At 35.3% G+C, this 18,208-nt stretch overlaps 1 protein-coding gene across 4 annotated transcripts in view; it reads right to left on the bottom strand.

Annotated features, from left to right (window-relative positions):
* Positions 1–18,208, bottom strand: part of CMC1 (C-X9-C motif containing 1) — a 78,015-nt gene that overhangs the window by 50,838 nt on the left and 8,969 nt on the right. The window contains exons 2-3 of one of the 4 annotated variants that reach the window (XM_057301635.2): positions 8,588–8,836; positions 5,367–5,456 (exon numbers count right to left, since the gene is read on the bottom strand). The exons of 1 other annotated variant lie outside the window; for it this stretch is intronic. In XM_057301635.2, the coding sequence (XP_057157618.1) occupies positions 5,367–5,409 (43 nt within the window). In that variant the 5' untranslated portion in view covers positions 5,410–5,456; positions 8,588–8,836. Of the gene's footprint in view, positions 1–5,366; positions 5,457–8,587; positions 8,837–14,966; positions 15,003–18,208 lie in introns of those variants that run through there. 2 more of the 4 variants (XM_063602226.1, XM_003826148.5) reach the window with 2 other exon arrangements.

The following is an 18,208-nucleotide window of genomic DNA, read 5'->3' as shown; positions in this document are numbered from 1 at the left end:
ATGTCCATGTGCAGAAAAGAGTTAACATAGCAGGCATGACACTGCTATCCTTAAAAGGCTTGCTTGCAAGATTGGCCCTTAGGTGGCATCGGAGAACTCGGATCTTGGGAGTGTCCCCACCATTTCGTAATTGATAAGAGTGGCTCACTGTGCCCAAACTGTTTCTGCAAACAATATGATTTATGCTGAACACCTGCTTTCCTTCTGGGAATCTGAAATTTTGGTACATGTTAGGCAGAGGGTTCCCAAATGACAAACTCTCAATAAAAATTCTGGGGACTGAGTCTCTAATGAGCCTCCCTGGTAGACAACATTTCACATGTGTTGTCACAATACAGTGCTGGAGAAATTAAGCACACCCTGAGTGACTCTACCAGGAGAAGACTCATGGAGCTTGTGCCACAGTTTCTTCTGAACTTTCCCATATGCCTTTTCCGTTTGTTGATTTTGCTTTGTATCTTTTTGCTGTAATAACCTTTAGCTATGAATAGGATTATATGCTGAGTCCTGTCAGTCTTCCTAGTGAATCAACCAATCCAATGGTGATTGGGAACCCATGAGATAGTCCAGTGTAAGCCCAAAGTGCAGAAACTGTGCCTTATATCTACTTGTGTTTCTTAGACTGTATAATATACTCATATATAACAGCTATTCATCATATGCAGTGATTATTTTCCTTTTAGTATATCAAAACCAGTCTCAAGATGTGTTGCATATCCGCTTCAGCATTAGTTAATACTGGTGCACTGGTTAAAGACAAAAATACATGTAATAAGAGTGGTACACCTCAAACAACAAATAAAAAGGCAGATTTTTGGCAGCTTCAAGTAACACAGTTGGACAGAAGAGTGATTACTTTGACCATGTATATAGTCTGCAGCCCTGCAACCTATTTCAATGCTGTTCTGATAATTATCTGCCTGTAAACTTCCTAAAGAACATTCTAAGCATTCTTGACTTGATTATTTTTTGTTTATTCACTTATCTTTGGAATTTCACAAAATAAAACATACTTCAGTTCTGTGTGATTGACAGAAGAGCACATTTTATCAAGCTTCTTTGTTATTTACCTACAGCTCTGTGATGTTTCAAACAAACAAATAACCCATGCTTCCTTGTACTTTATATAATTCTTTCAGAGCTATATCCCACTTATTGGACAACAGATCATAAAGACTGCAACATAAATACAAAAGAAACATTAAAATAAGGGAAAAGAAGGCCCAAGAGATGAAAGGAGTCAGTAAGAGAATACGGCTAGGTTAAAGAAAGTTCCAACCCATCCCTGATGACAAAATACTTTTCTGTCTTTACCTGTGATAGCAAAAGGAAAAAAGAGAAAGGGCTGTTATTATTTCTAAAGCAAATGTCATTATCCAATATAGAGACTTTATAGCAAATGTCAACTATGCACTTCAAAAAAAGCAAAGAAATATAATGAGGAATTTTTACAAAACACTATATAATTCAGTGACTCTTCCTCTTATGAAGAAAAATGTATTAATACTAGTATGCACACTTTACCTATATATGGCAAACAATATTTTTTAAATATTACTAACATAGAAAACGTAAATCATTTAATTAGTGAAGTCAAACAGCTAGAAAAAGACAAAAGTTGAAATCCAGAGTTTGTCAAACCATCTCCCTAAGACACAAGGTGCTAACTCCTAGATCCAAGAAAAAGCAATGATTTCATCATTACAGTTGGTGGGAGGTTACTGTTTTGGCTTTTGGAAGGTGAGGAAAGTGGGAGGAAGTAAGAAAGCGATTTGGCCATTCTAGGGTTTTCCTTCAGTTCCATTCCCAATGTACTCAGTGTTCACTGTGTTAATATCTACCAGTATACTTCAGTCATTTATTTTAGCGGCTTTATTCACCACCAATAATATCACTAGCAAAGAAAGAAAACTATAAAATTAAATTTTATATTTAAATCAATTAATTTTTCTTTTGATACCAACAGAGTTTATAATCTTGTCAAAGTTTCCCCAATAGCAAGATCAGGATTCTCCTTTCTAATCAAATCAAAGTTCAAAAAGGAAAGGTGCTAAGCACTATTCTTCTCTTCAAAAAGAAACAGAGGTTGAGCGCAGTAGTCCACGCCTGCAATCCCAGCACTTTGGGAGGCCAAGGCGGGAGACTTGTTTGAGCCCAGGAGTTGGAGACCAGTCTGCACAACATAGTGAGACTCCATTTCAAAGAAAAAGGAAAAACAAAAACAAAAAAAAAAACACCATATACTTTTGTGTTTATTTTACATTATTAAAAATATATTTTATAAAGACCAAGATTCAAGAGTTGACACCATTTGAATAATATGAACACTATTTGTGTCACCCAAAAGCTAAAATTTTTTTGTACTACGTTATAGTTTTCATTATACTGAAATGGCATAGTTACTGGAACTTATACAAATTCACTGTAGAATTAGAATCATGTAATTCCAGATTAAAATTAAATTTTAGAAGTATATGGATATATAATGATGAAACATTCTAAATGTTATCTATTGCTTAAGACAAATTTTAACTGTATTTAAACATTAGGTGAAATATGCAACTCAGACTAATTCAGTGTACATTAAGTAAAAACCAATGGTGTATAGATAAAGAGGGTATCATGTAAGCTGGTTAAAAAATTAAAATGAAGACAGAACTAGTAAGAATATAGCAACCTGGCTGAAATTGATATTCATTAGGGTACTCCTCACATCAATAGGTAACATTTGGACTCTGTGGTCTTTATCAGTGTCCCAGCTGGTAATGGTTGAAGGTTAATGCCTTACCCAATTCTGTTCAATTTTCTATCCTAATTAGCCCTCCAAATCTATAGCTGTGAGCACCAAGTGTCTATGCTCAAAAGAAACTAATTAATGCTAGCAAATTAGATCAAGTCCGAAGATCCAACAGCCAAACTCTTAGTTAAATGCTCCTTGTTAATAGGAAGTGTAGCTGTCAATAACTGCTGTTGGTGACTATAATGAGGCATCTTTCTTTCACTGAAAGTGATTTCATTTCTCTTTGTCCATGGAAAAGCTGTTCCATTCCCTTCACAAACCTAAGTTGCTGGCAGTCTGACCCAATTCTTATGATCAGCTGGGTTGAAATGACATTAAAAAAAAAAAATCTAACGGAAAAGCTTTCCTACATAATCATGTTTTAGGCATTTAGCAGAAAGTCAGATCACTTATTAAAATTCCTGTATCTTTTATCTAAGAACCATACAATTGGCATATATAATGCTTTTATATAAAATCCTATAATTATTTAATAAAGCAAAAGCTATAAACAGTAAATAAACTACAATGGAAATGTCCCAATTCTAAATTATGTATAACTGTTGAGTTTAAATGAAGTTTTCTTCTGCTGCTTGAATAATTCTAATGTACATGATTTCCTAATTTATATGGTTAGAAAATACTAAAGACTTATTATTCTCTTATCAATTTTAGATTCTAAAATATTGTTTTGAATCACATGGCCTAAAAAAATCAATATATAATTATCTATAAGGTATTCAAATTATATTATTACATTCTAATATAGATGAATACATTTAAATAATCCAAATGAGTCACAGATTTTAAGATGCTTTCAGTCTTCAGAAACCGTAAGTATATTAAAACAGCAAAAACTTAACTACGTCAACATCCTAAACAACTTAACTTTTGATGAAGTGAAAATTAAACACTTTATTTTCTGTACCATTATAAAACACTAGTTTTGTAACACAAATAAATATTTTAAAGTTATACTCTACTCTTTCATTTCAAAAACCAAAAACAAAACTCAAAGTCATACAATCATTCTGCATTTTCCTTGGAATTATGTCAGTAAAAATTAAATCTGTAATTGAGTTAGCTAGCTTTCTTTCATTCTAGGTATAAAGACAATATGCTACATGACAGCATACATACAACTTATATGTGTAACTTTAGACTGATATATCAGTAATAAGTAAATTTTCCCAGCAGTAAAAAGCCCTACAACTTTATTATAGGGTTTTTAAGTTTTATCTCCCCTCACCTGAATCAGGATATGTATTTTTTAAGTTGTATGAGGAATGTGCAGGATGTACCTCTTGTGACCATAAACATGACACCTACCAATGCCATACATGCACTACCTGCAGGTGTCAATAGGTTGACGTCTCAAGACATCTGGGGGTAGGTGTTAAAGAAAGGTACTCTGATTAAACTAATTCACAAGAAATCAAGAGTAAAACCATTGGATGGTTATTTATATGAGTTTTAAAATGGAATAGGTCATAATAAGTTATTGAAGAAACAAAAATGACCATCACACATTGTTGAGTCCAAAGAACTACTCTTTATTTTATTGCCTCCATTCATCAATTGCAAAGGCCCTCTCTAAGGGCAGAGGACAGGGAAGGGAACAAAAGCGTTCCTAGTATCCAAATGTTATTGACCCAGTCCTGAAATTAGAGTTGACACAGCCCTGCTCCCCTGTAGTGAAGCTTGCAGTGGAAGTGCAGCCCATCATCCTCACTAAAAATTATTGTGGTTCCTCAATAAAGATGACCACAGGGAAAGTGAAGAAGTAAAGCCAGGAAAATAGCCTATGTCCACAAAAGTTTATTACTTCTTTTTGATGGCCCTTCCAAGAGACAGAATTTTTTTAAGATATTTCTAAAGTAATATTGCCATGTGCTTTTCTAATAACTCATCATTTACAAATGTATTATGGCCTCACTATTCACCTTTCACTGCTTTCTTTACATGTTTCACTAGAATATTACATATTAATCACTGATGTCTCTAGATCTATAGGAGTATTTCATGTTGAAACATTTTCCAAAGAAAACATACACTTGTAGCTGTCTAGTGTATGTATTTACATAAATATCTTCCACTTAGAAACATAAAACAAAACAAAAACCCCAGACTCACTGTAAGTCCTATTAGGATTCTATTAACAATTCAGTAATAGACAATGACACCAAGGAAAATCACCTTAGAATATATATATGTATGTGAATATGGTGACAGATGGAAAACAGGTGTATGTTAGATTTGATGTTTCTTCCTCCCCTATAAAAATCATAAGAATAACTTGTTTCTCCAAATTACTCATACCAAGTTTTTCTATGTATATAACTGTACCTCTGAGGGTAAAAAAACAAAAAATGTTTTTTACTAGTAATTTAGGGAAATATTTTTAAACTGTAAATGAATTGAACATCACTGGAAGTTCTGAAAGCTGAAATACTGGTATTTCAGCGAAAGGGTGAGAAGCAATTCATACATATTAATTCATTGACTACTTGATTCTGGGGCTAAGGATTAAATTCAGATCATATTATTAAAAATAAATTTGATCTTTACATGAATATTTGAATGTTACCTTGAACTTGTTCAGAACACCTCTCTCTGGCCTTTTCTCTCATTATTTTAGGGATCAAAACATCTTTTTCGACATGTCTGAGATGCTGGTCTGAAAAAAAAAAAGATCTTTCTTTAATAAAGTCTCAAGCAAATCACCAGATTAAAGGAAAAATAAGACTCTGGTTTACTTAAAATAAAATCCTATGCAAATATACTCAAAACTTACAACCTTATGAAATTGTGATTATTTTAGTCATTAAAACTCAACCTATTTGCAATGATTTTTTATATACAAAAACAAAAATGTGAGGAATACAAGCAACATGTTTCTTAAAATTTCTGCAAACTATACTACAACATTTTTACTTTATAACATATTCCATGCAGTCTTGTCAAAGTTGGCATCTAAATCATTCCCTTATTAATATAATCCACAAAAGAGGATTTTCACTGATACTGAGATCCAAGAATAGATGAAGAGATACAAGATTAAGAGACACACAAGTAGTTTTTCTACCTAGTAGTAGGAGTAGCCTAAAAAAGAACTAACAGAAGAAAAGGTGGAACTACAAGTCCATATGAAAACAAAGCGTGTGTGATTTCTGCGCATTTTAAACACAACTTCCACAACTGGACTAAAATGGCAAATTGAACACCTGCTCTAGAGTCCCACCTGCTCCTTAAATGCTAAGAGAGTCCTGAAAAATAAACAAAGGATAAGTGCCTTCAGTGAACCAAAAAAGATGAGGAATCTCTGAAAGAAAAAAAGGCAGATTAGATCAGATTAAATGAGGTAATCATATTACTATAGAGTATCCAGGAAAAACACGCATGCCAAAAGTGGGTGCTGCTCCATGCTCTGAAGCAGCAAATATGGAAGGCAAGAAAACTTCCCTGGAGGAAACTAAACAGTTATTAATTAAAGTGACTCAGTAGCAGCCAAATGGTCACCTCTTCTGCTGCCTTCAGGCCACGGGTGAAAAAAGTATATATAGGTATTTATCCCCAAAAGACCAGAAAGTTTCCCATTAAAAGAATACAGGAAAGAAGATTTTAGATTATTGTTAAGTATAATAAATATACTGAGGCAAATACAAAGACCTGAGTCCTCAGACAGCAATGGACCATGGATTACCTAAATGCACTCTGATGAAATGTCTGAAACCCCAAAATCCTAAAAGCTTCAAAAGGGAATAAACACTGCCTACATAAAGGAATGAGAATCAGATTTACATCATGGCTCACTGGCAAGACATGATGCAACAAGACAATGGAGAAATAACTTCAAAGTTCTGAGAGAGAATTATAAAGAATTACAAAGAATTCTAGAGTCTCTAAACTACCAATTATGAGTGAGGTTAAGGACATTCAGATATATAGGAACTAAAATGCTTACCACCTTCAAACCCTACAGAAAAAGAAGTAATCTCCTTATTACAGTTGATCCTTGAACGACACGGGTTTGAACTGTGGGGGTCCACTTAATACTCAGATATTATCCAACCAAATGCAGATTGAAAATACAATATTTTGGAGATGCGAACCTATACGGTATACCAACTTTTCAGGCCGACTTTTCATACACATGGGTTCTGAGGGGCCCATGGTGGGACTTGAGAATGCACAGGTTTTGGTAAATATGGGGCTCCTGAAACCAATCCCCTTCGTACACTGGGGAATGACTACTATGTGCAACAACCACTAATCAAATTTAGTGATGTAGAACAATAAACAATAAACTATGGGTCAGAGGGGCCTGATCTGGGAAGACTCAAAGTTCTGGTGGCTCTGGTGTGCATTTTAAACACAACTTCCAAAATTGGACTAAAATGGCAAATTGAACACCTGCTCTAGAGTCCCACCAGCTACAAAAGCTGGGGCTGGAGGATTTACTTCCAAAATTACTTCTTTTTTCATATATGCATCTGACATCTGGCCTGGAATGGCCAAAAGAAGTGCTCAGTTAGGACTGTAAACCAGAACATCTACCAATGGCCTCTCTACCTGGAGCCATGCAATACCATTCGTTCATGCTACACTATACTGATTTCAAGTCATTAAGGATAGCCCACACTCAGGTGGAAGGAAATCAGATTCCATTCTTGGTAACAAAACCACACTACAGAAAAGCATGAAGAATGGGAGATAATTTTGTAACCTTCTTTGTAAAATAAAATCTCTCACAAGATGTAACAGAGAATATGCTCTGATAGAAAAAAAAAACTGAACACATGATATACAAATGTAAAATATATGTCATATTACAAAAACATATCTTTAAGTTCGTTAAAACTGTGAAGTACTTGAACAACATTATCAACTAACTTGACCTAACTAACATTTATAGAATACTCTACCTAATAACAGCAGAACATCTACTAAGATAAACCATAATCTGGCTATAAAACAAATCTCAATAAATCTGAAGGAATTTCAAGCCCTACAAACTATGTTCCCTGACACCAATGTAATTAAATTAGCAACCAATAACAGATCTCTGGATAATCTCCAAATATTTGTAAGCTAAATAACACACTTTTAAATAACCCATGGATCTAAGCAAATGCCAAAAAGGAAATGGGAAAGTATTTTGATATGAATGAAAATAAAAACACAATATATCAAAATTTATGTGATGCAGCTAAAACAGTACTTGGCAGGAAATTTGTAGCACTAAAAACCTATCTAGAAAAAGAAAAAAGGTCTTGTATTAACTTAAGTTTCTACCTTGAGAAACCAGAAAAAGGGTAAAATAAACACAAAGCAAGCAAAAGAGGAAAAGATAAATATCAAAATATAAATCAATGAAATAAAGAATACCACACAAATAAAAGAAAAAAAAACAATGAAATTAAAGCTGGTTCTTTGAGGGGATAAGATCAATAAAATTTATAAACCACTAGCCAGACTAAGGTCACAAATTTCAAACATCAGAAATGATAAATATTTTTAAATAATAAGGGAATATTATGAACAAATTTAGGCCAATGAACTTGACAACTAGAATGAAATGAATAAATTCCTTTAAAAAACCTACAAACCAACCAAAGCTCACTCAAGAAGGCACAGATACCTTGATACTAAAAGCAAGAACGGTATTTACAAAACACGTACACATACACACCAAATCTACACACCAGTATGCCTCATGAACACAGATGCAAAAATCCTCAACAAAATATTAACAAATCAAACTCAGCAATACATAAAAAGAAAGACACATAACAACGTTGGACTTACTCCAGGGAGGCAAGGGTGGTTCACCATTCAAAATTCAATCCATGTAATCCATGAGATATATTAACAGTCCAAAAAAGGAAAACCATATAATCATATCGATGCCAAAAAAAATTGGACAAAATTCTACATGCATTCATAAAAAACAAAATCAGTATACGTGGAACAGAAGAGAACTTCTTTAATGAAGGGCATCTACAAAAAATCTTCTAGCTTACATCATACTTAATGCTAAAACTCTGAACGCTTTCCCTATAAAAAAAGAAACATGGTATAAAATTACACAGAATTATACACACACACATATGAGTACACGTAAAAACTGGTGAAAACTGAAAAGATCTATAATCTAGTTAACAGTATTGTATCAACTTCAGTTTCCTGGTTTTGATATTGTACTACAGATATATAAGATGTCACCACTGGGGAAAGCTATGAGATGGACACTCAAGACTATATAGCATTTTTCACAATTTTATGTGAGTCTATATTTCAAAATAAAAAGTTAAAGAAAAAAACTTCTAGAAACAATCACAGGAGAAAATCCTCATGATGCAGATGTCATATAACTATAGAACAACAACAAAAATGCATGTAAAAACTGGTGAAATTCGACTAAGATTAGTACCTGAATCAACAATATTATACCATTGCCAATTCCCAGTTTCCTTGTCCACATTTAATTATAGGAGCCTGTGCCAACCTTTTTTAATTTTTGCCCTAAAAGGACCCTTTTTTGACATTTTTTCCTAATGTACCCCTATGAAATGTTAATATCACAGCTATAGCATATATGTTTATGCACTGCGGGTGTAACATTGTTTTATACATTAAGAGAGTAAGATTTCTGTCTCCACCAATGTCAATTGTTATCCTTTTGAAGGCAGTTATCACACCCACTGAGAATATACATATCATGGTTATGTAAGATAGCATCATTAGGGAAAGGGAAGAAGGCAGGTACATGGAAACTGCATGATTTTGTAGTTTCCTATTATTATATTATTAAAAAATAAAGTTATAATAAAAAAGTGAAAAAACGTACAAGGAAGCACAAAGGACATAGAATAGCCAAAACAACACTAAAACAGAAGAACAAATTTAGATGCTACGCAGCAACTACCCGATTACAAGTCATACTACAAAACTACAGAAGTCAAGACGACGTAGTGCTGGCATAATTTGGGTAGCCAAAAAGAGTAACGTAACAAAAGAGAACAAAAGAATCCAGAAGGCCAGGCACAGTGGCTCACGCCTGTAATCCCAGCACTTTGGGAGGCCGAGGCGGGCGGATCACGAGGTCAGGAGATCGAGACCATCCTGGCTAACACGGTGAAACCCTGTCTCTACTAAAAAAAATACAAAAAATGACCCGGACTTGGTGGCGGGTGCCTGTAGTCCCAGCTACTCCGGAGGCTGAGGCAGGAGAATGGCATGAACCCGGGAGGCAGAGCTTGCAGTGAGCTGAGATCTCACCACTGCACTCCAGCCTGGGTGACAGTGCGAGATTCCGTCTCAAAAAAAAAAAAAAAAAAAAGAATCCAGAAATACTTCCATGTATATACGATCAATTTATTGACAAATGCACCAAGGCTAGTTTATGAAGAAATAAAATTATTTTCGACAAATGGTGGCAGAACCGTATTAACATGGAAAAAAAAAAAGCTAAACCCTTTGACCCCCTACTTCACAGTAACCACAAAAATTAATTAGCAATGGATCATAAGCCTAATGTAAAAACTAAAACTATTAAACAAAAAAGAACCTTCAATTCCTTGGAGTAGACAGTTTCTTAAAGAGGGCATAAGGCAGTAAAAATAAATTATACAAATTATAAATTTGACTTCACTAATATGAAATCATTTGTTTATCAAAAGACACAATTAAGAAAATTTTAAAAAGGCATGCCACAGACCAGGAAGAAAAATTTATTTCATATATATATAACAAAGGACTTGAGTCCAGAATGTATCAAGAACCCCTATCTATCCATAATAAAAACTCAATAAAAGATGGACAAAAGGCTTGAATGGACACATCACAAAAGATGATATGCAAATTGTAAATATATATATATATATACATATATATATAAAGGTGCTCAAAATCATTAATCATTAAGAGACTGCAAATGAAACCCCTTATATCATTTTGTACGCACGAGAATGACTAAAATTAAAAACAATGACAACACCAACGTTGGAGAGAATGTGGAGCATCTGCAACTTTCATATCTTGCTGATGGAACTGTGAAATGATACATTTCTCTGGAAAACTGCTGAGTTATAAAGTTAAATATGTTCCACTCCTAAGTATTCACTTATGCAAGATAAATGAAAACATAAGTCCTGGCTCACTCATGCCTGTAGTCCCAACACTTTGGGAGGCCGAGGCGGGCAGATCACGAGGTCAAGAGATCGAGACCATCCTGGCCAACATGGTGAAACCCCGTCCCTACTAAAAATACAAAAATTAGCTGGGCATGGTGGCGTGCGCCTAAAGTCCCAGCCATTCGGGAGGCTGAGGCAGGAGAATCGCTTGAACCCAGGAGGCGGAGGTTGCAGTCAGCCAAGATGGCATCACTGCACTCCAGCCTGGCGACAGAGTGAGACTCAGTCTCAAAAACAAAAAAAAGAAAATATAAGTCCAGAAAACAACTTGTACAAGTCTATTTAGAGAAGCATCATTCAGAATAGCCAAAAATCACTTAGCAATAAAAAACAATGATACTATTGGTATACCACTACTATCAGTAGGATAGGTGATCTACCCTAGGTGAATCTCAAAAACATTTGAGCAAAAGAAAGCAGACAAAGGAGTACATACTGCCATGATTCAAGAACATGCAAAGTTAATCTATGGTGATAAAAATTACAACAGTGGTTATATATGGGAGCTGAAAAGGTACTCTCCGAAAAATGTCTTAATTAGGATATATACATTTATGAAAACTCATTTAAGATCTGTAAATTTCACTGTATATTTTACCTCAATTTAAAATCGATTAGCTTAAAAGATTATAGAAATCTGCACTCATAGTGGGAGATTTCAACACATAACTATTAGAAATTAGGTTACTAAGTAGACAAAAAGATTCATAATTTTCTCCTTAAAGTTACTGTTCATCTTTCATTAGATTTCTATTAGTAAATATATCTTTCCATAAATAAACTGTTGTAATTATTTACTGCTAGTGTTTAGGTTCAATTGATTTTTTATGTTGTCCTTATAATCAATAAAACCTCTCTCAATTTTAATATTTTGACAATAGATTCTCTTCCAATTTCTATGTAGACAATCACAGAAACAGTTTTGCATCCTCTTTTTTAATTCTTGCTGGCTACATCCTTTAGAAAAGTGGTTAAGTAGTAACTAGCAAGACCTCTGTCTTGGATGCTCAAATTTTGTTTAAAATCTTTTCAAGTTGTCACCATGTCGGTGTTTGCCTATGACTCTCCTCCCTTATCTTTGCATTGTTTTGGTGTTAAAGTTGCATTATTTAAACAATAAATTAGGGACCTTCCCCTCCCTTTATATTATCTAGAACACTGTGTATAAAACAAAGATTATTCTCAGTTCCTTGAAGGTTTGTTAAAAACCACCTGTGATGGTCAGTTTTATGTGTCAGTTCGGCTGGGTTATAGCCCCCAGTTATTCACGCAAACATTAATTCAGGTGATGCTGTGAAGGTATTTTGCAGATTCACATAAAGAAGATTATCAAAGATAATTTGGGTGGGTCTAATACAATCAGTTCAAAGGCCTTAAGAGTTGAATTGAGGTTTTCCTGAAGAATTACACTTGCTGACTGCAGCTTCAGCTCAAGATCAAGAATTCCAAGCCTGCCCTTCCTGACAGCCTGCCCTGTGCATTTCAGATTTGCCCAACTGGTCCCTACAATCACATAAACCAATTTCTTGTGAGATCTCTTAACATGTATACGTATATATATATATATATATATATACACACACACACACACACATATATGCATATGTGTGTATGTATATATACCCATCTTAAGATATATATATATATGTTTTTTCTCCTACTGATTATTTCCATGGTGGAATCCTGACCAATACACAACCTATCAGGGCTTGCGTTTTGGTGTATGTATGTGTGCATGTGTAAGACACACAGGCACAAAGAGAATTGTAACTATTGTTTCAATTTTGTAAGGGCTTTTTACTAATTCTAGAGTCAGCTGAAGTTTTAGCAAAATTATATTTCTCAATGACCCTATCTATTTCGCCTAAATTTTCAAACAAAAAAATGATATGAAGGTGTTCACATGATTTTTTTTCTCTTTACAACACCTGTGGTTGTATTCTAATTTTCATTGCCTATGTAAAGGTAGACAAACTATTTCTGTTAAGAACCAGAGTATAAACATTTTAAGCTTTACATATCATCTCTGTCGCGCGCGCGTGTGTGTGTGTATGTACATGTATATATATACATTTTTTTTAACAACGTTTCAAAAATGTAACTAACCGTTCCTAGCTTATAGGCCTTTCCAGATTTAGCCCATAGGTCATAATTTGCTGAACTCTTTGCTGTATCATTTATTTACACATTCTCTTTTTCCTTAGCTTTGCCAGAAGCTACCGGAAACAGGCCAGGCACAGTGGTTCACGCCTGTAATCCCAGCACTTTGGGAGGCTGAAGCAGGTGGCTCACTTGAGGCCAGGAGTTCAAGACCAGCCTGGCCAATATGATGAAACTCTGTCTCTAGTGAAAAAAAACTACAAAAATCACCCAGGCATGGTGGCGTGCATCTATAGTCCCAGCTTCTCAGGAGGCTAAGGCAAGAGAATTGCTTGAACCCGGGAGGTGGAGGTTGCAGTGAGCCGAGATCACGCCACTGCACTCCAGCCTAGGAGACAGAGGGAGACTCTGTCTCAAAAAAAAAAAAAAAAAGAGGAAACAAAACAAAGCACTGAGAAGGAACTGGAAGCATGGATGGAGAGAAAAGGACAAATTCAGAGGGAGGTCCTATAAGCTTGATGGTGCCTAAAGGGGATGAGGGAAAGGGATGATTCAAGGAGGACTCCTAGTTTTCTGGCCTCAAGTAAAAGGATATGACCATTTATTGAGATAGGGAATACAAAAGAAGGATCAGGTAAGAGAGAAATTCAGTTGTGGACCTGTGGAATTTGAAGGGACTGTGTGACACATCTTGTAGAGTGGAAAGCTGGTGCTTACTTACAGAGAAAAGAATAAAACTGAGACTATCTCCACAAATTCCTTTTTGCCTTGCCTACAGAATAAATCATAACTAGACATCAGTAACTATTCAGTGTAATTACTAAACAGATTAGAAGACACTGGATTATACTGATCTATTTACAAAATTAATTTCAAATTGCTACTTTTTTCCACATATATAATTTTCATCTATACAACGTATTCATAATGCATCCTGATGAATCTTCTATTTGCTCTATAAATCTTCCAATGGTCTTAAATAACTAAGGCAATATTATTTTGAATCAATTCCTTGAATACAGACATAGATGTGTAATATCAAACCATTTTTCCAAAAATAAATTATAACAGAAATTTACCTACATTATGAATTCTAAGCTATAATATTCCTATCAAACACATTTTTAAAACGGCTTGTCAAGACATCTGATCATTCTTCTAAAACTTCCTAGGGCAAATAAATAATTCCAGAATTGTATTAATATTGATTTCAATTTTCTAAATTCTTGGTATTAAATCAGAAATGACAGTATTAAAAATATGAAAATTCTACTAAAGATTTTCCCACTTGATAGCATACCAGCCACTAAATATCAATGATTTATTAATTATAATTTTTGAAAAAGCTATCTTCAACATTACATATATTATAGATATGGCAATTTTTATTCACAATATTACAAAGTGATTCTCTTAATCTCAATCTGGTGTATATATGTTATACATTTGTACAGAGGTTGCAAAACTAAAAATTAAATTTTGAAAGTTTGCTACTGTATAGTCACATAAATTTATACTGAATTAAAGAATCAGGATAACACCACCAGGGAAAATTTCCAAAGCTCTAACTTCTCAACATTCTATCATCACCTGGAAGTCAATTTTCACCTTTTTCACTGGCTGAATTTGTTAGCTCATATTTTGCTTTGGGGCTCATGTGTTCTTGCAATATGGCAGTGCTAGATTATAAGGCTACTGACAACAGCACTTGCTATGAATCCACAAAGACAACAGTGAAGCAAATAAGAATATTACAGAGTCTTTAATAGCAAAGAATGTGATATATGAAGGGCAAGTTATGCCCTTTCAATAATGAAAACATTCTAATTTAACTAATTTGATACTTACTTAGGTAATGCCATTTTTTTAAAAATTTACTAGTTAACACTTACTTGCTCCTGAAGACAGTTTGGTGCTACTGTTTACTCTGCAGGAAAAACATGAAAAATGCTTGTAATAAACTTGCAACAGTGTTCTCATTAGCAATAGTTTCTATATTTGGATCCCTCTTCTTTGTTTGTTTAGCTTTTTGGGGGGAGTTTTTTGGGGGGTTTTTTGGTTTTGGTTTTTGTTTTTTGAGACAGAATACTACTCTGTCACCCAGGATAGGGCGCAATGGCGTGATCACAGCTCAGTGCAGCTTCTACCTCCCAGGTTTAAGTGATCCTCCTATCTCAGCCTCCCAAGTAGTTGGAAACACAGGCACACACCACCACATCAAGCTAATTTTTTTATGTGTACTTTATAGAGATGGGATCTCACTATGTTTCCCAGGCTGGTCTCAAACTCCTGGACTCAAGCGATCCACCCACTTCAGCCTCCCCAATGCTGGGATTACAGGAGTGAGCTGCCACGTCCGACTGGTCCCTCTTCCTTACTAGCTATGAAGAGCCTCAAAAGGCAGAGCCCCGGGAAGAAGGCATGATATACAATACAATGAGACCAGAGTTCTCAATTGTTAGTTCTCACTAAGTGCTTCACACCAGGAATCTAGGCAGACTCCAGTTTTTCTCAACAGCACAAAGATATGTATGCTCATGACCAGATATTCCTCTTGCCAGTTTGTTCATACCTTCTTGCTATAACGACAGAGTAAAATGAGGAAGGGTAGACGAAGAGACATCTTAAAATAGGAAAATTCACCTTCTTTCCTTCAAGCCATACTAGAACTGACAAAACAAAAACAAAAAGGGAAATCAAGAGTAGGAGAGATGTTTTCTTCCCCGCAATGCTCCAGCCTGCCTGTCTGTGAAACCTGAAGATGAGGGCAATGAATACATACAGTCTTCATAACAGTTCTCTCAGGTAAGTATTTTGATTTCATTTTGCAGATAAAGAAGTGGAGGCTCACAGAGGTGAAATGACCCAAGCTTCTAATAAAGTGCCAATGCCAAGATCATGTAACCCAGGCTCTAAACCTTCAATGACACCACCATGCACGTGGAGTGGGGGCGTTAGGAGACTTAAGCAAACAAGGCTAAATGAGCTTCCACAGTTATGCTGAAGCAGGGAAACAACCTTTAGACAGTAAGTTTGTGTTTCAGAAGCACCATTTGAACCAGCAAAATTTGAAAATTCAGTTCTCAATTTTTTATCAGAAAGTAAAATCAAAGGGAATTCTGATTCTGCTTCCTACCATGGGAAAAAAAATATTTTTAAAAGCAAGAGGAGCAATTTGTCAGCTGGCTGAAAAACACATTCAAAGAGAATAAACATCAAATATTAGGTCAGCCACTAACAATCTAATTTTGTATAAGCTCAAACGCTTACAAAATACGGAAAGTACACCAGTGAGGTAGATGTGCCTATTTCTGCTTAGCTTCTGGGTCAAGTAACACCCATATCCCACAATAGTATGCTTCATCTGAGCTTCTCTGTCCTATCAGCTTTCACTGTTAATTAACCACCTTGTTCACACTAGATGTGCCCATTTCCCAATAGCACCTATTTCTTGGACCTCAGATTCTGCAGATTGCTAGGTGTGAAAAGTTCCTCTTCCACCCACACTGCTTTAACCAAGAGGAGGCCAGAAAGGGACAACATATTTAAAAGTATACCAAAGCAGGAAATTAACTTATGCAATAAGACATGCCAATTTTAGAACTGTGTTACAACCGCCATTGTGGCCATAATTTCTTAAATGAACAAGTTTCACATTTACTTTATTTGGTAAAACTTCAAGACTGTCTTTGCGCCTACAAGCACAATTTCCCACTGATATCCGGCAGAAAATCAGCAGTGTTATGGGACAGGAGCAGACATTTGAGAAAGTAATAAATGACAGCATACCTGTGGCCTTCTTAGCAATACATTGCCTGATTTACTTTTTTTCTCATATAAATCTAGAAGATTGTGTAATATTCTCAATCCTATGAATGTTCCTCAAGCCTCTCTCCACCATGTTACTACTGGTTCTTCTTTTATCTTACAATATTTCATAGAATTCCTATAAAGAAAATATAATACTTTGATAATGGGATAGGATAATTATTTTTATATTGAAGGGTTTTTCACTTATTTCAAAGACTCAGCCTTTGCTCAAATCACATCATCTTTCTTGGTATGGCTTCAGAGCTAATCTGAAGTAAACATGAAAACCAGTTCCATAATATAACTTTTTTGGGGTGGGAGCAATATGGTTTGGATATGGTTTGTCCCCACCAAATCTCATGTTGAAATCTGATCCCCAGTGTGGCAGTGTAAGGAGGTGGTCCCTAATGGGATGTGTTTGGGACATGAGGGCAGATGTCTCATGAACAGCTTTGTGCCCTTCTAGCAGTAATGAATTCCTGCTCTTGCTGAAGTGGACTAGTTCTTCAGAGTGGGCTGGTTCTCAGAGAAAATGACTAGTTCCCAAGAGACTGGATTGTTGTAAAAGTCAGGACACCTCTCACATTTGGTCCCTCTTCACACATGCCCGCTTCCCCTTTGATCTTCTCTGCCATGTTCTGACACAGCATAAATGTTCTCATCAGAAGCCAAGCAGATGCCATGCTTCCTGTATAGCTTGCAGAACTGTGAGCTAAATACACTTCTTTCTTTATAAATTACTCATCCTAAGGTATTCATTTATAGCAACACAAAACAAACTGAGACAAGGGAAGAGGCAGCATTTCCCAGGATGATCGTCTATCACCTTCACCAGACTGTCTCTGGTTAAACTTTGGCTGAAATTCAAATTAACTTTCAGAACAAAGATTTGCCAAAATGAGGATATTAAGACGAGTGTACTGAAGAATCCAAAGGGAAATCTTAAAGGAGTTTCAAAAATATCCTGAACAATGGTAACAATACTAGAACTATACACACTTTCAAGGTAATATCTGTACTTAATCCTCCTGGGGCAATCCCACAAGGTTCCACCTTTAAAGATAGTGTTTATGATACTGAGTTCTCAGTGCTCATCTCCATCTCCAACTTTCCACATTTTCAACTATCTACTGGTGGTTTCTAAGTCCCACCAGCAGCTCAATTCCAACTTAAATTTCCTACAATGTAAACCTTCATTTTGCCAACCTAGTGGTTATGTTACCCTTCTTACCTGAAAAATCAGCTTATAGTTATATAGTACACAGAAGCAACACGATAAATATTTACAGAAAGAAGAAAAGGGTGGTGGATGGAACTGGTTTAC

The sequence above is a fragment of the Pan paniscus genome, chromosome 2, assembly GCF_029289425.2.
Source record: "Pan paniscus chromosome 2, NHGRI_mPanPan1-v2.0_pri, whole genome shotgun sequence".
Classification (NCBI taxonomy): domain Eukaryota; kingdom Metazoa; phylum Chordata; class Mammalia; order Primates; family Hominidae; genus Pan; species Pan paniscus.
This window is presented reverse-complemented; position numbering and strand designations above follow the sequence as displayed.